Source organism: Melanostigma gelatinosum (assembly GCF_949748355.1).
Source record: "Melanostigma gelatinosum genome assembly, chromosome: 22".
Taxonomy (NCBI): domain Eukaryota; kingdom Metazoa; phylum Chordata; class Actinopteri; order Perciformes; family Zoarcidae; genus Melanostigma; species Melanostigma gelatinosum.
This window is the reverse complement of record NC_136655.1, coordinates 12,802,503-12,825,864: the sequence shown is the minus strand read 5'-3', so window position 1 is coordinate 12,825,864 and position 23,362 is coordinate 12,802,503. Positions and strand designations below refer to the sequence as shown.

At 45.5% G+C, this 23,362-nt stretch overlaps 1 protein-coding gene across 1 annotated transcript; it reads left to right on the top strand.

Annotated features, from left to right (window-relative positions):
• Nucleotides 1-1,879: 1,879 nt before the first annotated feature.
• Nucleotides 1,880-23,362, top strand: lrig3 (leucine-rich repeats and immunoglobulin-like domains 3). Its single transcript, XM_079294135.1, has 19 exons — nt 1,880-2,308; nt 6,169-6,240; nt 6,358-6,432; nt 14,195-14,329; nt 14,462-14,605; nt 14,909-15,052; nt 15,154-15,297; nt 16,025-16,168; nt 18,480-18,560; nt 18,667-18,738; nt 19,237-19,308; nt 19,675-19,838; nt 20,191-20,526; nt 20,615-20,896; nt 21,054-21,530; nt 21,666-21,824; nt 21,908-22,048; nt 22,152-22,406; nt 22,499-23,362. Exons 1-19 carry the CDS (start codon nt 2,100-2,102, stop codon nt 22,741-22,743), a joined length of 3,351 nt encoding a protein of 1,116 aa, XP_079150261.1. The 5' UTR covers nt 1,880-2,099; the 3' UTR covers nt 22,744-23,362.

Below are 23,362 nucleotides of genomic sequence, written 5' to 3'. Positions count from 1 at the left end.
TAAATGCTGTTCAATAAGGATGTACACTGGGAAGTTTCACAAAAAAACAACAATATACCTCAAATTACAAAACATGCTAATTACGTTAGCCTAAATGAACAAATGACGTCTGTCAGCGCCATCAGACGCTTTCACTCCACTTACTCTGAACTGTATGAATATCAACTCTGATACACTGTAGCCTATGTAGCCTATGCTGTATGACGAAGTCACCCACATTGAAAAAGTATTAGCCGTTAAGTTTAGCCACCAAAACCTGATATTTTGAATTGAGGCTACGTTAGCTTGTGATGCTACAGTGACCTCTTGGCCAGTGCTGCAGATATTAGCAACCAATTTGCATCAGGCTGTTTGGTAGAAACGAGCTGTAGCTGGTACTCAGAACTTATCAAGGAATAACCACCTGGAGCAACCAAATTGCAGATTACTGTTTCCCTTAATGCTTGGAAATGTCGACACCTCAACATATCGGTCCCCATGCTGAGAACGATACAGATACACACATTTAATGAATACAGAGCTGAATATATAAGATAAGCAACTTCTTCTCTCCACGTCCTATTAAAGTGTTTTGTGAATATACAAAGTGACTCTTTGACATTAATTTCTTATTCAGTTAGCATTGAGCCCAGTCTGACTTTCATATGTGTGTCAACAGATTAATGAGCTTGTGTCTTCACTGTGAAGAGGAAGTGCCAGCGGACAGTGAAAGTCTGACCTAGGTCAACAGGAAATTGTTGAACACGTTGCCTGGGGGGGGAGGGGAGAGGGACTCGGCACATCTGCCTGGCCATGAATATCCCATGAAGGGCCTTTTAATGTGGAAATGAAAGAAGAACACACAGCCTGTTACATTGCAAATGAGAAAATATCAATTGTCTTTCAAGTGTGGAATATCAATTAAAGCCTCTGTTAGTGACTTTGCCTTTAAGGTGAATGAGGTTGTTTTGTGTCCTACAGCAAGGTGGAATCTGGCCTTCTCTCCAATTAGCACTGCATGAATTATGTGCGAGAATATTTGGATTTCAAGAGCAATCAAGGGTAGTAATGGAAGAGGTACTCAGATCTTTTACTTGTGCAAAACTAACAAGACTTCGATGTAAAATACTTTTTTACACTTTTGCAAGTAGAGTCAAAACGATCTGTCGGCAGAAAATTCACCGGCAGCTATTTGGGTTTAATCTTTTAATCGTTGCTTATTTTTTATTTTTTTTAATTGCCTGGTTCCAGCTCCTAAGTGTGTTAGTTTTCTTCAGCCTCTTTGAAAATAGACTGAATATTTGGGAGTTTTACAAACAAAACATGCAATTGAAATGTGCCAGTTTTAGCACTGGGAAATTATTTTTACTGTTATCAGACACATCCATGGACAAAACCATTTATAAAAAAAAAAATCATTGTTAGTTGCTGCCCTAATTGGAAGTAAAGTCCTACATTCCAAATGTTCCATAAATATTAGTATTATAATACTTGCTTGTAGTAAGCCATACGCCTACTGTTTCTGCTGCAGTAAAATCTTACACATAGCAATTATAAATCAGTTAGAAACTAAAACAGGATGCTTTTCTTTTAACATCTTCATATTTTTAATTTCCCCTGACAACAGCACATAGCGTGTTTAATGTGAAACTCTAAATCTGGAAAGAAAATAGTAATTTCCCTTTTTTTCCTTTTACTTACACTTTGTCCTGCCTGGTAAAAACCTGCAGGATTGAGAGGCGGCAGCATGGAGGGACTACATGTCCCATGCACCCCTGTGGTCCCTCCCCCCGCATACCTCTGGTGTGTGCTCACGCTGCGCTGTGTGGGGATCCTGCCGCACAGCACAAGTTGCCCCAACAGCAGCAGCAGCGAGGCGCACCGCACAAAACAAAGTTTCTCCACCGGAATGGGCAAGTTTCAGAAGACCGCTTTTCTTTTAAATTCCACATCTACGATCCTCAGAACAACAAGGGATTGGATATAACTGTTGATCACCCGCACCAGACTTTGGGATTCGTTTTTTTCGGTGACTTCTCACTTTTTTGTTTTTTTTGGGGGGATTGGTTGCGCTTCATCTGAAGAGAAAACTCAAGAGGGGTGTTCTCTTGTGTGTGGCCATGGGAGGGGAAATGTGTTCCCCGACGCAGGCTCGCAGTTTTGCGAGGTTCTCCGTGGTTTTCCTGCTGGTTCTGCGGCTACAGTGCGGATCTGCTGCTCACACAAGGACGTGTCCCCCTCCCTGCGTGTGCATCGGGGAGCTTTTGGACTGCAGTCGGCTGAAAAGGGGCCACCTTCCAGACAAGATCCCGGAATGGACAGTCCAACTGTGAGTCCAGTTTAAAGGGCCTTTGCGTGCCATAACACCGCGATGTATAACGCGTTTTATTGTTTTTAATTAATTGGTTAATAGCTTGGAAGATATTCTCACACCTCTGCACATTGTGGGACGCATTGCTTATCTGTTTCCCTCCAGCACCGATGGGATGATCCACATTCCTGTAGTGGTAAAAACGGAATTTCTTGTAAACACTGTGTTGCATGAGAAACAAAAATTGGCAACTTATTTGACTGTAGATCTGACCCAGCCAGTTCACTTTCTGCACAGCTTTTCCTCCCTCACCTGAAGGTACAGAAAGAAGAATCTGCTCAAGAGCATGTGGCCAACAAATCTGCCCTGTTTATCCGACTTAACACCCAGTCATGAATCTATGAATGTGTCTCAATGGGTTTATTGATCACATTGGTCCTTGCAGCAGCATGGCAGGGTCCTCGACGCCAACAGGGAAGCCCAAGCAGCCTTTCAGTGTGTTTTTTTACACATCAAAGTGCTATTGTCAGTCCCTGCTAACCTCCCCATTAAAGTGTAAATACTTGTGAATAAATCTGCCTGCAGGTGGGGGCTTTGAAAGTCAGGCGGTCTCATGTATCACTGTAGGGTACAGGTAGTAGTAATGGTGCTACTACTAGCGGTCTTTTTGTAGTAATTACAACACTATTTGGCTCGAAGTTGTCAGCTGTCTCCCACGTAGCTCGTACACAATTGCAACTAATAGACACCCATGATGTTTATAATGGTCTTGACAGTGTGGTTTACGTCCACGTTTGCATTCCCAAAGGATCAGTCTTCAGGTTCCAGCTTCGCACACCTGGAGGCCTTCAAAAGCCATCAATCAGATGCAGTCTGTGTGCAGCCTTGGCCTGCTTCCTAGAGTAACGTCTCCATTACTCTCCTGTTTGCCTTCTGGCTCCACAAGATGAGATGAGGCTGAGCTCGGCCTGTTGAAGCAGAAAAACACCAAGCACAACTTTTAATGGCATGTTCCTCGGTGTGTTCTCCTTTACAGATAATTATGCGTACTGGATTTTTTAAATATTTGATTGCCCTGCGTTAAGCTGCAGTAGGCATACTTGATATTTATCGCCCTGTGTCGGGCTGTTGGAGCTCTTGATTCAGTGCCTTGTCGAAGCCGCTGCCCTGCTGTCGAATTTGAGTTTTTCTCTCTTTCTCAAATGTGCTGCTTTGGAAACTTGACATTGCCAGAGAAAACAGACCCAGCCTGAGCCTCATAACCAAGGCCGGCCTTCCAAAGAAAATGAAAAAAAAAAAAAAAAAAGTTCCACATGGGGGGAAAAATTCTTTTCACTCTGGCATGCTAATTCACGAGTGGCTCTCCAGCACATCTTAAATCCCTTAAACCGCCCGACCCTTTGTTTTCCAGCACCCCATTATTTCTGCTGAATTAGCAACTCCAGAGCCAGCGATGGTACTGATTAAGGAGGAGCGTGTAGGATTAGTTTGAAACAAGCTTGCAGAAAGAAAAGGGGGAAGGAGAAAGTAGGAAGGAGAAGAGCTGGAAGAAGTGGGATCAAGTCATGAGTATCTGGGAGGTTGTTGGGGGGATAGGCAACGAATTGTTATCTCGCCTCACTTTTTAAAGTTTGAGAATGAGACACGACTGTGGTTTTAACTTAAAAACATTATGTGCATTCATCTAAACGCATGGAGAAGTCAAATGAAACACTCATTCCTCTCTGGAGGGGTGACGTCTGTAAACACAGACTTCCTTGAGACTTTAGTGAGCATTCATCAGAGGAATGCTGTTGTTTTTTTACAGCTGCAGAACATCTATTTGGCCAGGTATCACTAGTGTTCAGTCATAAAGACAGGAAGTAAGTTAGGAAGCGCCACGTTAGCTAACATACCCGGGTTGGAGCTACCAAGCAAACCTGTGTCATAAACATGTGTACTAAGGGAAACCCGGTACACCATTTCATTTTGTAATAATTATAGAGCTCTACGATTCATAGAATGACACGAAACGAGACTTCTTACTTTTGAAGAAAAAACATCACACCTCTGGAGGTGTAGGCTATAGCCTACGAACTCCCTTAAGACTTAAATGTTCCAGATGTTTTATGAGGAATTTGATGATTTTTGGACTTAACTAAATATTTAATTTGACCAGGTAACACTAATGAGCAGGAGAAAAGACATGAAGAATAAGTACTTTGCTGATGCTTATTTTTAACGAGCTATTGTAGCTAACAGCTAGCAATCTAAAGTCTGTCACACTGGCCTTCGTATCTTGTTATCTTGCTCCGCTCAGAGCCCGCTTTGTGAGGGAAGTGGAAGTGTCAGAGCTACTTAGGGTTTATCTAGGGGGAGTATGATAGGACACCTTTCCCATATGGCCCCCAGCGCTGGAACTCCAGCAACAAAAACAACAACACACAGCTCCATGCTTGGAAAGAAAAGCAGCAAGGGGGGGGGGGGGAGTAAAACTCTGGTTGAGTGGTTTATGAAACTTTCCACCAAAGGACAAAAACAGGCCCCAGAATATTCGACAGGGGTGTTTCAGACGTATGAAAGGCGTCCCTCTCGCTTTTTTCCCGGCATTGTGAATACATTAGCAGTTGATAGGTTCTTCCCCTCCTCCCAGAGCTCCTTGATGGATTCCAGATGAGGGAGGTAAGGAGGAGGAAGGGTAGAGGGTGAGGGGGTGTCACAAAAAAAGTGTCTGGCACCGCAGCGTTGATCGTGCGCGGCAGCGTCAATAACTCCACCACTTTATGGCGCACGAGGCTCCGCTTGCCAGACTCCTTGAGCTGCTTTTTAGGCTGCTTTTCAAAACAGACAGCAAAACCAAAAGCAAGAGTCCCCCCCCCCCCCCCCCCCCTGCGGCGAAGACTGCTTCAGTCCAAGGCCAGGACTTGACGATCCAGACTCCGATCCAAAAGGGGGTTCAGAAAAAAATCAAGATGCAGCCCAGAGCTCAGATACTGATTAAGACATTTAAAAAATGTCCAATATTCTAGAGGATATAAACCCTGACTAAGCAAACATTGTTAGAGGTTTGAGGTCCTGAAGACTTCTTCAGAGAAAATGCTCCAAAATGTGTGAAATAGACAGAAACTAAAACCCGCTATCAATGAAAGACACGTGTTTAAAATCTGTTAGATTTGGTTGGAAGTCCAGGCACCAGAGAAGAGATCTGGTCCAAACATCGGCCAGTGCTGAAACCTCGACTCCTCGACCTTTTATCGACTTCCCTCGCCAGGTTTCGGCCTCCTTTCAGCACAAAGAGAATCTCGCCGCGCAATAACTTATCAGCTTGTCTGTTTTGGCTCTGCTTCTCAGCAGAGGTCTGGATATGAAGCGAGCTGTTTTGGCATACACGACGTTCTCTTCTGTGTTAGAAAGGAAGGGATGAAAAGTGTGTTTTGGACTTTTTCATTTGCAAGAAAATGACTTTAATCAGTCTGGTGCCGGTTCAGTAGTTCATCCTGAAGTGACATGCCTCTAATTTTAATTCAGTGACACAGTCTCAGAAACAGATTAATATTTGTTGAAAACAAAGATGGCGGACAGTTTCTCAGTGACTTCATGTTGACCTTAGTTGATATCTGAAATCTCCTGCTTGTGACAGTATGGCAGCAATACATCTTACTCTTGCTTACTTTTTATGACCATTCTGTTTCATTTAATCTCCGTCAGCTTTAATTACAGTGACTTTTCTGTGATGCGTGCCCCCTGTTCACAGTGTCGAGGCACAATAGCACAGAGAATTTGTATGTAATTACGTTTACTATGTAGGCACAAATGGAAGACTACAGCAGCTGAGAAACAGAGTCCATGGTGGATGCTTTACCCTTCATTTTTGCCTCTTTGTCTTTTTCCCCTCACAGGGACCTGAGCCATAACAAATTGCAGGTGCTTGACAGCACTTTGTTTTCCAAACTACAACATCTCAGTGAAATGTGAGTACGCCTTGTCTTCTCAGCACTCTCTAGAGTCAACGCAGGACTTTCCAACCAGCCTCCATCACTGTCCTGCATGTGGGAAAAAAACTGTCTCTTTTTCCCCAATGTGCACAGAAAGCTGAACCACAATGACCTGGACGCAGTACCTGATTTGGGCCCGTATGCTTCGAACATCACAACGCTCATTCTGTAAGTAAAACCTTTTCTTGACATTTCTATGAACGCCTCTCACTTCAGCCTGGCCTGGAGGACAATCCTCTGCCAGAGCTGTCGTTGCTGGTTAAAGTAGTGAGCTGGGAAGTGCCCCCCCCCCTTTCCCTTTTGGCTGATCCGGTTCCCAGACTGGGCAGTCTGAGACATGGCAGCCAGCCCCAGACGGGTCACGTGGGCGAAGACAAATACCATCAACAGAAATGGAAATGTTTTGTTTGGTGGCTGCTGCTGCTGCTGCTGTTGGTGTATTTTTAAACCTGGGGCCAGTGGCGTAACGTCATGTGAAAATCCAAATTTGGTGATTTTTTTTATGCGGATGGGTTGCAGGTTTCTGTGTGGCCTTTTGTAAACAAGCATCCACGAGCTCCCTGAAAATGTAACCATCATGTGATCTCGGCACATCACTTAAAAGAAGCCAATTAATCCCAGTTTTTGTGTTCATGTGCAGCAGAAACATGAACCAGCAGTGTCTGATACTGTGAGATTATTCATGGGGAAAAAAACCCTTTGACAGATTTGGTCATGCTCAGACTCTAACCAGAAGATGCCTTGGTATTTTGTTGTGCAATACGTGCTTTCGCAAGAACCCCAGATATTAGTACCGTACTTTTCGGACTATAGAGCGCACCGGTATATAGGCCGCAGGTGTCCCCGTTGAACAGCAAGATGCTTTTAACAGTAAAAGTAAAACTAAGCAGCGTGTCTTCTCATTAGAATCTAAAAGCCTTGAGAGACCTTAGTCTGTCTTAGCGAGTCGGACACGCCGCCTTCAGACAATTTATTTGCACGTTTAGTGCGGGAGTGTCACTTCCAGCTATAAGTTTCAGCTCAGGACAATGAGCGGGGTTTGTTTTACCTAAGGCAAGCTCTTTGCACCTTATAAATCATATATGACTGCTTTAGTTGAGGGTTGTTTTGTGTATTTTTTTATGTAAGTTTTCCTACTGCATGCGGTTACTCGGATTTTATTCGATTTAAAAATGTATTTGTTCCAGAAAAAATATAATTTTTTCATTATTTGTTCCACATACAAATATCACCTGGTGTGAATGGCCGCACTGTTACCTTAATGGTTAGAAAGAGGTCAGCGGTTCATCTGCCACTGCTGCTTTGTTATGCTGCCCATGTTCCCTTGAGCAACTCTGGATTAAATTGCAGAGTTCCTGCACAAAAAAATCCAGACTTTCTCCAAACCATAATGTCTTTATATGATTTGTTGTTCAGTTTGGTTCACCCAAAGTCGTGTCAGTCATGTTAACTCTGCCTGAACATGCTCCAGATAAATACTGCACCGATTGTTTTCGTAAGCAGAGAACTTCGAGTTACAGAATAAAATCCAACACACTTATTCATCTCAAGATTTTCCTTTCTTAAAATAAGATGTCTTGTATACTCTCCCTCGGGATTGGCCGTTTTACAAACAAACATTTATCAGTAAAAATAATTGTTGCTAATAAACTACAATTGTACCATTTTGTTGAACCACACTCACTGTGACCACAATTGATAATCTAGTATCTAGTTTAATATAGTAAACAATAAAATGTAGTGTAACAGAAGCACAAGTAGCTCAGTAATGTCAGATAAACAGAAATATCCACCTAAACTTTGCTGACATTAGCCTTACATTAGCTTACATTAGCTTACATTAGCTTACATTAGCCTTACATTAGCTTACATTAGCTTACATTAGCTTAGCCACCATTTGCTTCTGGTCCGACCAGACCAAGTATGGCAGTAAGCAGCAAAACATGTGAGTGTATTGAACTAAATTAGGGTGTGTTTTTACCAGAAATACAAGAAGTTGATAAAATTAGGAATACTAATAGTTTGCGTCACCATAGCTAATGCTAATTTATTTACCTTCCTGAGTTTTAAAGAGGCATTCTAGCTAATGGCTACAAGCTAGTAAGCAACAGTTTATTATGGTATCCCTCCAAAGAATTAGCTAATTCCATGGTCTCATTTGATAAATAGATGTGACTGACATTCATAATTATGAATTGTAAGTTATGCTTACACAGCCCTTTTGTGGCGGGATCACATTTAAATATGCAGAACTATGGTTATTAGCTGCTTTCATTTTAAACATCAGTATCCCTCACAAACCTAAAAACAAAGCTCAGCACATTGTGAATCCATTAAACTGCTGTCGGTTAGTGAAGTCAGGAGCATCATTTATTTCAAATTAGTCAGAGAAATATGAAGAAACGGAGCGCAAACAAAGAAGAAATTCAAATTCACACTTGCTCTCGCACTCACACCGAGTGTGTCGGCCGCCCTCCTCCTTCAGATTATGTTTGCGCAGTGTGATTTTTCCATAATGTCTCCCCCTCCTTCAGTTCCTCCGTACTGGGAGGGTAGTAAAGAGGAGGGGGAAAAAAAGACCTCGGGGTATCGAATACCACTTATTCAAACAGCCAGTCAGACATCGCGGCAGCTCTCGCCGACTCCTTTGACCTCGCAGCTCCGAGTGAAAACAAACGGCAATAACCCTGCAGCTGGTAGTAATTGAGTCGTGATCATCTTAATTAATTGAACAATTTCCCAGGAATTTATGGAGGGGGTAAACCCCGCCGCCACTAAATCCCTCTGCCTGTGTTCAGGGGGGGTTCAACAAATGACCTGGAGATTCCAGGTCTGATTAGGTGAACCTCTTGGTATGTCTACGGAAATGAGAGCCTTGTTGAAGATGAGAGTTACGATCCAAAACAGCAGCGATTATAGAAATAATCCGTGACATTTTCATTATAGATATATGTGCAATGGCGATTCAGCAAGGGCTGCAACAAACGAAGAGTTTCATAAATCTGTTGGTTATTTTTGATTTTTGATGTTTGATGAATCAATTTTATAGTGTTTTGAAAAATGTATTTTACAAATTCACAAATCCAAGATGATGCCAGCAACAGAAAGTTTAATTTATACTACAGAGCAGACGCGCAACAGTGAAGCGCGCTTAGCAACAAAGAAAGGACACATTTTCATAAATCAGAATGCAAAATGTATGGGTGAACTTACACAGCATTCATAATTTGAAGTTGCGCACCACAGAAACACATTGATCAAGAATTTTACAGCTCCCCTGTCATTTTCGCACGTTCATACGATCCCTGCTTCTCTCTCCTCTCCGACTGGGAGCCGACGTTCAGATGACCAGCGATCTGAGTGAGATATACAGTCTGTGTGCAGAGTTTAATATGGCGTCTCAACAGCCATCGCAGCCCTGGTTTTCATTACAGGCGCCACTGCAGAGAGAGGGAGTCATCAGATGGCTTCTCAAAACTCTGTTCTTTTTCCAATAGGAAATACCACACACACACACACGAACGCACCACCACACATATGCACACACACACACACAAAAATCAAAAAAAGGCTTTACCCTCTAACATTTTAGGAATTCAAGTTCTAATGAGGTCTGGAAAGTCTGGGAACGTGTGCAGATAAAGATTTTTTAGTTAGTTATCCAAAAGAAAGTGTTACACTGACTTTATGTCATGCATAGGAAGCGTTTTGTGTGGTTGTAATCAGAGCAGCACAACAGCATTGATTTTTCTCGCCTCAGTTTAACAATGAGTATGCATTCTATCAATACTCGTAAAGCCTTGGGCTGTTATTGACACATGGCCCGCCCTCTATTGACTTCCACTAACTGCAGCAAAGCCCTGCAACCACAGTTGTAATGGCGCTATAATCACGTTATCCGATAGCGAAGCGAATGCACACATTTCAAGAGTGTGTGTCATTGAAGTGCACAATGTCGGGGCCTGTTTGTGCGCGGAGGGGACGGCGGAGCACTCATTGAGCTGTTGTGGGGACGAGAGGGGGAAAAGGAAATGAGTTCGCAATTGTCTGGCCGTGCAGTCACACAGAGTTCATGGCCGACTCCAGAAGAGTGCTGCAGAATAGCCGTAACCAATCGACGAGGGCTCATAGGATTATGGAATAATAACGTGGCCAGATTTCTGATACCAACTCGAACTCCGGGGTCTGTCTCCTCGTCCTCACAGACAGGAAGTGTGCAGCAAGCCCCTCTCTCTCCGTGGCTTTACTCCCCCCCCACACACACACACCCGAGAGAAACTGGAAAGACTGGTTCTTTCCCACCAGGCGGCCTCCCCTCTCTCAGCGACCAGTCGGGGGAACATGAAAACCGAGATACAGGTGGTGTGCGGCGCTTTTGTCTGGGACCTAGGGGCCGTGGTGCGTGGAAGGCCCTCTGCAAATCTCCAAACAAAAGAGAGCTGCCTGTGCGCCGGTTCTTCATTGCAGACAACGATCCGTATTGTACGTTCTGAGTATTTAGTTTAGAGAGATGATGTCAGGGGAAGGTGGCACGATAAGGGAAAAGGCCCTGCAGCCTGCAAACCAAAAGGGCATGGTGTAATGTCCATTGTGCAAGGCATGCTGGCTGGTCCGTGTTCATACACTAAACTCCATGTAACAATTTAATCTAGCAATGATTTGATTTTAAACTCTTCTACTGCATCAGAAAGAGTTTTATTTGTGTCATTTCGGCCAGTCTGCCCCCACCTCCCCACCCTGCCAGCCCCCTAGACCAGTGATTTTCAACCGGTGTGCCGCGGCACACTAGTGTGCCGCGAGAGATCGTCAGGTGTGCCGTGGGAAATTTTCTAATATCACCTAATTAACCATTGTCGGGTGTCTGTGCTGTAATAAAGTGTCGCAGATAATGTAATACTCTTCTATGGCAGTGGGTGGCAGCAGAGGGATTTAAATACCTGTAAAGACAATAGAGTTAGTGCTGCGCGACACGTGACAGTGACAGTTTGGGATCAAAGCAAGACGAGCAAGTGACAGTGATGAAAAAAAAAAAAAAAAAAGGTAACAGTGATGGAGAAGTTTTTGAGAAGGGAAAATGCAAATGCCGAACAGGGCCCTGGACAAAATTCTGACCCAGATGAAGGCCCAAGTATGAGTGGTCGACAAAAGAAAAAAGACAAGACGGTGAGCTCGAGGCAATACAGCGAAAGCTATCTTTCATTTGGATTTACGTTCACCGGGGATGCAACGGCACCGAGTCCGCTGTGCTTGGTGTGTGGTGAGAAGCTATCCAATAGCGCCATGGTGCCAAGCAAGCTTAAACGCCATCTCCAAACGAAACACCCTTCCGTTCAAAACAAGTCGATGGACTATTTTGTACGCTTACGTACAAACAATGAGAAACAGGCAACTGTTTTGAGAAAAACCACGAAGGTAAACGAGAGAGCCCTCAAAGCTAGCTACCTTGTTGCTGAACTCGTAGCTAAAACAAAAAAGTCCCACACCGTGGCAGAAACATGAATACTGCCAGCTTGTAAAGCCATTGTGAATGAGATGCTCGGCCCTGACGCGGCCAAAGAGATCGCTAAAGTGCCTCTCTCAGATAACACAATTGCCAGACGTATTGATGACATGTCTGCGGACATAGAAACTGTTGTTTTGGAAAAGATGCGCATCAGTAAGAAATTTGCCTTGCAACTTGATGAGTCGACGGATATTAGTGGACATTGTCAGCTCTTGGCCAACGTGCGTTTTGTGGATGGAGAAGCCATTAGAGAAAACTTCCTATTTTGCAAGGCACTGCCAGAAAAATCAACAGGAGATGAAATATTTCGGGTCACGTCGGAATATCGTGACAAAAGCGGGCTTACGTGGGAAAACTGCACAGGTGTCTGCACTGATGGAGCCGCAGCCATGGTCGGGCGCATCAAAGGATTCCGTTTAAAGGTGCAGCTCTGGCAACAACATGTGCAGCGTGGCAACCTTGAGATGTTCCCACTCACAGGATGGCAACACTGCTGCAATGTGCGAGGTGATTGGCAAACATTTGAAAACTCTGGAGGAGAAGTTGTCATTTTATTTCTCTTCAGCCTTCACAGAATGCCTTGACTGGGTTAGGGACCCATACAGCTCAGCATCCGTTGCTGGAAAGGACATGACTTTAAAGGAGCAAGAGGAACTCATTGAACTGAAACAAGATCATGGTTTAAAGCTAAACTTTGCTGATCTTCCTTTGGACAGTTTTTGGTTAGCTGTTGCCAAGGAGTTCCCCATTCTGGCCAACAAAGCTATTTTGACATTGCTCCCGTTTTCAACCACATATCTGTGTGAGCTGAGCTTCCCAAGCTTGACAGCGATAAAAACTAAAAACAGAGAGAGACTGAGAGCTGTTGAGGAAGAGCTTCGTGTGTGTCTTTCTACCATTCCTGCCAGGATATCCATGTTGTGTTCATCGAAACAGGCCCAGGTTTCACACTAAGTGAGTACAAATACATTTAGAAACTATATTATTAACTATATGTATTATATGTACTGTGTTAGTGTCTTTTTGTGTCATTTTGGTTGGTGGTGTGCCCCAGGATTTTGTAAATGTAAAAAGTGTGCCGCGGCTCAAAAAAGGTTGAAAATCACTGCCCTAGACGACAGCACCGAGGTTGACTCGAGCATTTAAGCTCAGACTAACGCTCTGGGGGGGTTTTTATTCCGGCGTTGCCCAAACTGCCATCCGTCTTGTGTCTTAGTCGACTCGTGAATCCTCCCCTGTGTGCGTTGGATTCAGAAGATTGCCAAAAGGTGACACAGGCTTTCCAGATGAGGAACCCCGTTGACAAGATGCCCTGAGAGCATTCAGTGTGTGTGTGGGGGGGAAACGGGTCACCGAGTTCTCTCGGTGTTACCTCACAGGGAAGTAGGTGAGACGGCTCCGTTTCACAGCAGCGTGGTGCCGCGCTGTCTCTCTGCCTGAGGTGGATGAAACGAGTATAAAACCTGAGAGGTGCGTGTGAATAGACGGGTAATAATACCTGATTTTGCATCTGTATACATACCTGAATTTGGGAATAATCTGTGTTTTCATCAATTATAGAAATAGCAAACCGGTAGTCAATCGATAAATCGTCTAAATGTTTCATGGCAGCTGCCGCTCTCATGAAGCAGCGTGTACAGTGGGTCAGTTGATTGACGGCTCCCAAGAATTAAATATTAACGACGCCACATCCCAAATTAAAGCTACGTTAGGAATCTGTCCGATGTTGTTTTTTCGAGGGGCTGCTGGTAAAGTGAATCAGAAAAACGAACAGCTCTCTGGTCAGTAAGGTGTAGCTGGAGGGGGGACTGGAACCATCGCAATGAATACTGAAAACGAGGCCTGTAGTCTGGTGCATTGGAGGGAATTCCTGCCCCCCCACCCCTCACTCTCTCTCTCTCTCTCTCTACTGCCGAGTCTCATGCACAAAGAGGGCACTGTACGGGCTCTGTTTATAACTAAGCAGTCCCCGCACTGCAATTTAGGAGGCGTGCAGCTCAGGAAATTGCTGGCCTCTGCCGAGGCATGCTTTCACTGAGGGAATGGTATTCATCAGCCAAGTAATTGGCAGGTTACCTTTTTAAATACCTTGTTGGTAATTACCTTATAAAGAAAATCACACATCGCTAAACAGAGAGGTTGTTTGGACTTGGTTTGAAGAGCTCGCAACATTGATCATACCGAGCAATTTGTAGGCATACCTGGAAATATGCATGCAACATCAGCAAAAGAAAAGTATGACTGCGTTGCACGCTGGGTGGTAAATTGCAGCTTTACAAGCGCGTGAGAGTTTTTTTTTTTTAATACCACACACTAATTGAGGGACTTGACTGTTTGCATGTCTGGAAACATGACACCGGTGTGCGGCGCTCGTCAAACACACAGTATTTTTGTCATTTATTGGAGCGACGGTGTCTGTGTTTTCAGAGCAAACAACAGGATCACCAGGATCTCTGCGGAGCAGCTCAGGCCCTTCCTCGCCCTGGAAGCGCTCGACCTCAGCAACAACAACATCGTGGACGTAAAGGCCAGCTCCTTCCCCGCTCTGCCTCTCAAGAACCTGTGAGTGTCTCCAGTTCACATTCAAAATGCACTCGTGGGTCTGAATGGTGGGAAAAGCCCAAAGTGTGTGCATGTGTCTGTGGTTGCAATACGGCTTTTATTGTGTCTCCTAAATGAATCTTTCTCTCTCAGGTTCCTCAACAACAACCGTATCTCTTCACTGGAGACGGGCTGCTTCACCAACCTCTCTAGCAGCCTGCAGGTTCTTCGGCTCAACCGCAACCGCATCTCCACCATCCCGGCGAAGCTCTTCCAGCTGCCCAACCTCCAGCACCTGTAAGCTTTACAATTTACAAGCATTGCTTAATTTCCTCGCTAGATCTCTTCCATGGCAAGGCTTTCTCTGATTGGCTGACAACTGACTACTATATCTGTATGCCAGTATATCTAATTTGCTCATATGTTGGCATTTTTTGGAAAAATGGCTGTCGGCCAGTTGGTGTTATTTTCCAACAGTTCCAACATGGCCTTTATGCTATATGTTTGAGGGTACTGTTACATTATACAATACATTGTAAAGTATGTGCATGTTTTCCTTGCTTGTGCGCTTACTCGTCTGTGTGTGTGTGTGTGTTTCAGGGAGCTGAGCAGGAACCGCGTCCGCAGGGTGGAGGGCTTGACGTTCCACGGCCTGCACGCTCTTCGCTCCCTGAAGATGCAGAGAAACGGCCTCAGCCGCCTGATGGACGGGGCCTTCTGGGGCCTCGGCAACATGGAAGTCCTGTAAGCAAAGTCGCGTGCGATGTGCATCGAGTTCTGTACCTCCAAATGTGGCATACGGTCTCATTGTGTGAGTGTGTGTGTGTGTGTGTGTGGGCCTGCAGGCAGCTGGACTACAACAACCTGACGGAGGTGAGTAAAGGCTGGCTGTACGGCCTGCTGACTCTGCAGCAGCTCCACCTCGGCCACAACGCCATCAGCAGGATCCGACCCGACGCCTGGGAGTTCTGCCAGAAACTCAGCGAGCTGTGAGTCCACCTCCCCCCCCCCCTCCCCCACCCCTCTCCCCCCCTCCCTCTCATTATTCCCTCCTCACTTTCCATTCACACTCTGAACTCCCAACACTTCTCTGTGTCGCCCTATCCTCCCCTCTGGCACTCCCACCTGCCCTTCCTCACACCTCACACTCCAGTTCCTCTTGTCGCCGACCCCCCCCCCCCCCCCACCACCACCACCACAAACACACAGACACACACAGACAAAGCAGCGTCTCTTATGCTCTGCCAGTGAGTGTCAACATGAAGCCAACATGTTACACACCCCTTTGCAACCATTATTCGTCGCAGTCTTTCTCTGCGTCAAACACTACGTTACCCACAAACGTCTGCGATTTGCCCCCTCATCAACACACATTCCTGGAAGCAGATTGAATTTCCTTTGTTGTGGCTCTTGTTTACAGCAGCGGTCAGTTCAGTGTTTGCAGTGTCTGGAGTGATTTTCACAGATAGGTTGTTGTTCTTCCCCCCCCCCCCCCCCAATTCCACCCCGTGTTTCTCTCGCTCTTATCCCACAAAGCTGAGAGTAAACAAGTCCGGCTGGACTTGCTCAGCTATCTGATTTGTTCTCATCTAAGTTTACTCAAAAAAAACGCATTTGTTTCCCGAGTTCTGTTTTGTTGCATACATTCATCTCCTCACACTCGTACCAAATAAGTTGAAATCACAATTTGACATGTTTTTGTCGTCTGTCCTACAGCGACCTCTCCGTCAACCATCTGTCCAGACTGGAGGAGTCCAGCTTCGTAGGCCTCAGCGTGCTGGACGAGCTCCACATCGGAAACAACCGCGTGAGCTTCATTGCAGACGGGGCTTTTCGCGGCCTCTCCAACTTGCAGATGCTGTGAGTTAAATTCAAAAGTTTCATCCAAAAATTCTGTGCAAAAGGTTTTCCCAATGTTTTTGTCGTGTTTGACTCTGAAGTGACTCGTCTTTTCAATGTGAAGTCAAATAGACAGAATGTAGTCCGTTTTAAACTCACACCTAAACATCTAGGGAATAAATACGGAACCAAAAATCTGATCTCAACTCTGGAAAGAGTTTTTTCATTTTCTTAAAAAAAACAGAGGACATATCATTTTTTTTTACTTTTAACAGATCAAGACTGGCAGTCTGTTTGCTAGTTTTTGTGCTAATCTCAGCTAATCCTGTGTCTCAAGTCTAGCTCCAAAAAAGGGAATAAGCCCAAGTCTTAAAATGTCAAACTATTCCTTTCAGTAGATACTTTGTGTGATTCAGTGTTTCAGCTATATATAACATTTAATGCAAGTACAAGTCCCTAAAAAAAGTAAGTGCGATCACCCCACCCTCTTTAAAGCCCCCTCAACCATCAATCCGCTGCCTGAGTGGAAATATCCTGCCTGATTTGTTTTGGGGATGTGAAATAGATTACTGTGTTGAGGTCTCTCCGCACACATAAAAAAAACAAACACGAGAGGCATAACCCCGACCTCAACACCCCCCCCCACCCCACCTTTCCACTTCCTTCGCCCGACCCCCCTCTCCCACACCCACATACACCCATCCCCCCTTTTCCCACAGAGGGGCTTCGTAACATTTCCCCTGGTTGGGATTTTTTTTTGAACTGGAACCAAATGTAAGCTTCACTGCTGAGGTCACCGTAGGGCAGGTGTGCAGCTAGGTGGACATGGATAGCTTCAGGGCTTCAAATCCACCACCCCCTCCCATAAACACACACACACACACACACACACACCTTTCCTCAATCTCAATCAGCCATAACCAGGCATGTCGAGGAGGAAAATAGCAGTTTGAAAGCATTACAGCAGCTAAGGGATCAAAGGAGGCAATTTATCCGCGAAATTCTTGGCTTTTAGAGATTTAGCACTCAAATGCTGTGTATGAAGTTGCTTGGTGTATCTTTATAGCAGTTATATAATGTGTCCATATTGTTTCAGCCGTCACAATTTTGAGTTTGATAGCGGAAGATGTTTCGGGCAACATGAACCACAATCGTCAGGTTCATTCCCTCGAAATCAAACAGCGAGAGCTTTTTCTTGTAGAGCCGCTCAGAAAATCCATTAAAGTAAAGGCAGAGAGACTCATTTCAGTTTGCTGGTTGCACCAGCAAGTTTAAACTTTGTAAAAAGTTACATTATATCTATCTATTTGTGTTACACTAAATTGAAACAGTTAGCACCACACAAACTGGTTCTTGCGAAGAGATTCTTTCTTACTAAATATTCACCGTCTGCCAGATGTTAGCTAACTGAACCCGCTAACAAAACATACGTTAGCTTCCTCGCTGTTTGACGCATCAAGGATGAAGAGTAAAAGAGGTTGATGGTTAACCTAGCCAAATTAACTATGAATTTATGGAGAAAAATTGAATTTCAGAGTTAATTGTAAGATGTTAGTTGGCCGTGGTCTAGCTAACAATATTGTCATAACATTTTGTGATTAGTTTTATCACGTTGTTTTTGTGGAATACAATTTAAAAACGTACCCGTCTACTCTAAACGAAGCTAACGTTAGCTTTGTTAGTTGCTTCAGTTAGCTTCACGAACCTTGCAGTTCCTGGGTGTAAATATTTAGACTTAACTATTCTCTATTTAAAAATGAGTTTGTGTGGTTTCATTTTAGTGACGTGTAAATCGGCAGTTAGTTAACACTTAAGTTATAACTTGGCAAATATTAAGGAGCAATGGTCAGCAATAAAAATAGCTGTCCCTGTTGAGGTAATGTGATTAGAGTTCACAAAAAGCAACAGAAATCTAACTCTTTTTCACAGAAAGACCCATAGAAATATAAAATATCACAGATGTTAGTTGGAGGATCTGTGGCTACACTTTTGAGGGTAACTCGTACATATTTGAATTGCATGCAGAGTATATTTATCCCCTCAAATTAAGTTTAAAATGCAGCACACATGTTATATTGCAGCGGTTCCTTGTAAACTTGTTCTACACAACACAGAAAAAAATCCATTGCAGACTTTTAAAAGCGCCGCAAAGGCCAGTCAGGAACTTCCTGAAAGACATGGAGCGCTTTGAATATAATTTAATATAATCTCGAACATCTCAACCCTCACAAGAAATGGGAAGCCGCATAAAGTTTTATTACCATCGCAAGTGCAGTTGTTTTCTGGGTGTGGATTTTTTACAAGGTGGTCTGTCTTTGTTTTCTTCGGAAAGGGATCTCCAAAATAATGAAATCTCCTGGACCATTGAAGACATGAATGGCCCTTTCTCTGCTCTGGACAAGCTGAAAAAACTGTGAGTTCATTGTTGACGTTAACACGATGTTTCACCCTGGACTGGGTGACTTTATGGAACATGAAGCAAAAGTTTGAAATTGATTAGAATCCTGTCTTTTTCCCAGATTTCTCCAGGGTAACCAGATCCGCTCGGTGACCAAGAAGTCTTTCTCAGGCCTGGATGCGCTGCAGCACCTGTGAGTCGGCCTCGTGTTTCACTGATTGTTTCCATAAGTCCGAGCTGTAAACTAAGCAGGGTGAATCACACGGAGACACACAGGCTGTTTGTTAGAGCCGTACACCCAAACTGTCTTCTCCCATTCCTCCGCTTTGATGTGGAATCGAGAAAAAAACTCCGGCATTAGTATCTTTACATGTGTGCCAGACTATATCGATCACCGAGGCAAGTGGAGGGAACTCTCTGTGTATGTGTGTGTGTGTGTGTGTGTGTGTGCACAACAGCTGCATTTGATTCCAATTAGAGTTTTTTCCCAGCCGCTGCCAGAGCTCAAAGCAGCCCAGAGTTGGGCCTCTCTTGATTAACACAGCGAAATGCTGCCCAGAGTTTTATTGTTCTGGAGCCCAGACTTTTTTCCCCCTCTCTCGATTGAAGTTTTTGTAGCCTTCACTCTATACGGCTGATGTACGCAGAAGAAAGCTTCCATCTTACCAGTCCTAATTTCTTTTCTCCTCAGAGATTTGAGCAACAACGCCATCATGTCCATCCAGGCGAACGCCTTCTCTCAGATGAAGAACCTGCAGGAGCTGTAAGTATGAGTGTGTTTAAGGGCAGCTTTAGTTCGTCTTTCAGGGACAGAGCACCAGGTGAAACTCATTATGGTCTGCTGGGAAAGCCAGCACCAAACAGCGCTTGCTTCAGTGTTATTAACGGCTTCACAGGTTCCTTTGTCTCCTTCAAACTGAAGGATAGTGTCTGGTATAAAGCCGTGCAATGGAATTTTTTTATTTTTCCAAAATTATTGCGACTTAACGCGTCACGACGTTGAGCTGAACACACCTCCCTCTGTAGATTCCTCTCAAGACGAAAATCACTGAAAACCAACCATTTAAAAGTGATATTTCTATGTGAATTAAATTATTATTATTTTTTTTGGTATCTTCTCTCTTGGCAGGCGTCTGAACACCTCCAGCCTCTTGTGCGACTGCCAGCTGAAGTGGCTTCCCGTCTGGGTGGCAGAACAAACCTTCTTGCCCTGCGTCAACGCCAGCTGCGCCCACCCGCAGATGCTGAAGGGCAGGAGCGTGTTCGCCGTCGGCCAAGAGGAGTTTGTGTGTGGTAAGTGATGCATTCACTTGGTGTAACACCTTTACACACACACACACTCGCACAGGTTTTCCATTTACGAGCTGACCCAGATTGTTCAGTATTTTCCTCCCCGGCTCCTGGTCAAGCTAATGAGCCTCGTGAAGAGAACGCTGTGGAAATGTACTCGGTGAAGTTTTCAGCTTTCCTCGTTACCATAATAGAGATCTACTGAGGAAATATTTCAGTTCAGTTTTCCCCTTTCAGATCTGCCATCAAAAACCCCCCAAAAAATGCACCAGACATGGCTAAATAGCCGTTTCCAGACCTGAACACATACGTTTTATACAGGCATTTAAAATTCCCCCTTTTGTTGTCTTCCCAGACGACTTCCCAAAGCCTCAAATCACCGTACAGCCGGAGACCCAGTCGGCGCTCAAGGGTACCAACGTGACGTTCGTCTGCTCGGCGGCCAGCTCCAGCGACTCGCCCATGACCTTCGCCTGGAAGAAAGACAACGAGGTCCTGAACGACGCGGAGATCCACAACCAGGCCCACTTGCGGGTGCAGGAAGGCACGGGGGGCGAGACGGAGGTGACGGAGTATACAACCACCATGGAGCTACGTAATGTGGAGTTCTCCAGCGAGGGGAAGTACCAGTGCGTCATCTCCAACCACTTTGGATCGTCCTATTCCACGAAGGCCAGACTCACTGTCAACAGTAAGTTTGGGATGGGAGAAGCCAATTGGTTGGTTGGTTGATCAAATCCTTAAAAGATTCTAATATAATGCCGTTATCTCATTTCCAGTGCTCCCTTCCTTCACCAAGATGCCAATGGACCTGAGTATCCGTGCTGGAGCAACAGCCAGGCTGGAATGTGCCGCCGTTGGTCACCCTTCCCCTCAGATCGCCTGGCAGAAAGACGGAGGCACCGACTTCCCTGCCGCCCGCGAGCGCCGTATGCACGTCATGCCGGAGGACGACGTGTTTTTCATAGTGGACGTCAAGACAGAGGACATCGGCGTTTATAGCTGCACGGCTCAGAACACAGCTGGAGCCATCTCTGCCAATGCTACGCTAACCGTGCTAGGTGAGGAGCGGCACTTTCGGAGCAAAAAGGAACTCTTTCTTTCGAGCTTCCATTTTAAGTTGAAACGTAGACTGTACGTTCATCAATCACTCTGATATTTTTGGTTCCTTGTCACACTGACTTCTATTGTATTCTGCTGCTGTGGTCCTCCTTTCAGAAACACCTTCCTTCTTGCGGCCCCTCATGGATCGCACTGTGGCCAAGGGCGAGACCGCCGTCCTCCAGTGCATAGCTGGCGGCAGCCCTCCCCCGAGGCTGAACTGGACCAAAGACGACAGCCCCCTAGTACTGACCGAGCGCCACTTCTTCGCAGCCGCCAACCAGCTCCTCATCGTCGTCGACGCTGCGGAGGCGGACGCCGGGACGTACACTTGCGAGATGTCCAACGCGCTGGGCACAGAGAGGGGCAACGTTCGGCTGGCGGTCATACCAAATCCCAACTGCGACTCCGGCGTGCAGGGCGGCGTGGGAGTCGGCATGGTGAGCGGGGCCGGATCGGACGGCGACGGGTGGACCACAGTGGGAATCGTCATCATAGCTGTGGTGTGCTGTGTGGTGGGCACGTCGCTGGTGTGGGTGGTCATCATCTATCACACCCGGCGACGCAATGAGGACTGCAGCGTCACCAACACAGGTCGGTGCATGATGGTGGTTGGGGTTTAGCCTTCATTTTATCAGGGTCAACAAAGGCTTCCCTGAAGAAGTAGCACCGAATCTGTTCATAGAACATGAAAGTGTGTGACATAACTTTATGTCCTTGCGCTGCCAGATGAGACCAACCTGCCCGCCGACATCCCCAGCTACCTGTCCTCCCAGGGAACGCTCTCCGACAGACAGGACGGCTACATCCCATCAGAGAGCGGCAGCAGCCATCAGTATATGGCTTCGTCACTTAGCGGCTTCTACCTGCAGCCTAAAGACATGAACGGTAAAACACCTGGCCTCTTCTTCTTTGTCCTTAACTCTGCAGAGTCACGTTCTTACGCGATACGGTTCCTTCAACCCGTACAGGTTTCTGTCAGCTTGATACAGGAAGTGAAACAGACATGGAGGCAGCCATCGATCCTCTGCTCTGCCATTATCAAGGTCCCATCGGCTCACTGCTTCGCCGAGAGAACATGTACTCCGCTGACCCGTCAGAAGTCTTCACAGGTCTGTATAATACTTCCATATTACATTTGAAGTACAGTCATCATTATCGTTCTCACTCTCTAAAGGAACTAATATTTCCCCCGTTTTTATTTTTTACATTTAGGCTGTTCCATCGATCAAAAGCCCGTCTGCATCGACTCCTACAGCAGCAGCCTGACCAACTCTAAAATGAGGGACTACTTCCTGTCTGAGCATTTTGACCTCTGCTCCTCCTCGGTCCTGATGCAGCTTCCCAACGCCAGTCTCCACCACGACCCCCCTCCCCAGCAGAGTGACCGCCGGCCATCTGCGGAGGAGGTAGAAGCCAACGACTACGGGAAGCCTCATGAGTGTCTTTCCCCCTCCAACAACTTCATGGGTAGGTCTTAAGTCGATCGCTTTTTTTCCCGAACTTTTCCGGATGTTCTCTTGTACGTTGGTCTGACTTGCCATTGCCCCGTTCTCTCTCAGGAACATTTGGGAAGGCTCCTTGGAGGCCTAATAAGGACTTTTACCCGGGCTTCCCTCCGCCGTTGGTGACGCATAATGGGATTACTCTGCACGGGAACCCCTACGCCGCTCCGGACGCCGATTCCGACCTGGAGGAGAACATTCTCACCAAGGACTCGGCCTCCGAGCGGAGCGACAGCGTTTATGAGCAGCCGTTTGACAGCAGCAGGACGGATCCCTTCCCGCAGCGCAGAACGAGCACTTAGCTGAGTGACTCATGACGAGGACGACCAAAAAAAGAAAACTTCTACCTCACTGAATGGACACTTTTGCAATAAAGAACTCCTGAAATGTGCAACGAGTGAATGTAACGGACAATTATGATGTTCCCAGAGAAAAGTAAAAAGGAGCATATTAGCAGCTGTTCGTCAAGGACGCAGCTTCAGCTAAATAATATAGATGAATATATACATTTTTTTATATAAAGTTTATTATATTTTGTAAATTGTATATAAACAGATTCCATTATTTTTGCTTATCTTTTTGTGTGCGAGTATTTTGCAGCCCTGCCTATTCAGTTATTCCAGCTTTGAATGAAGCGAATGTTTTGCACATATGTAAACAATAAAACAAAAAAAACACCTTTCACTCTAGAGCTCCGAGTCTTGACGTTAACCGTCTTCATCGTGCAGGACGTGTGTTTGAGATTTCGAGGACGCGGTGCTGCTGGTGGTGGGTGTTGAACGCTGGCATTCTAGAGCAGAACCACAGACCGCCAAGGACGCCTCGGGCCTGTCATCAGTCAGGCCCCCCCACCAAGACAGCGAGACGAGAGACAGAGAGGATGTTTAACTGTTTGCTGTCACAATCTGGTTCCCTGTCGGG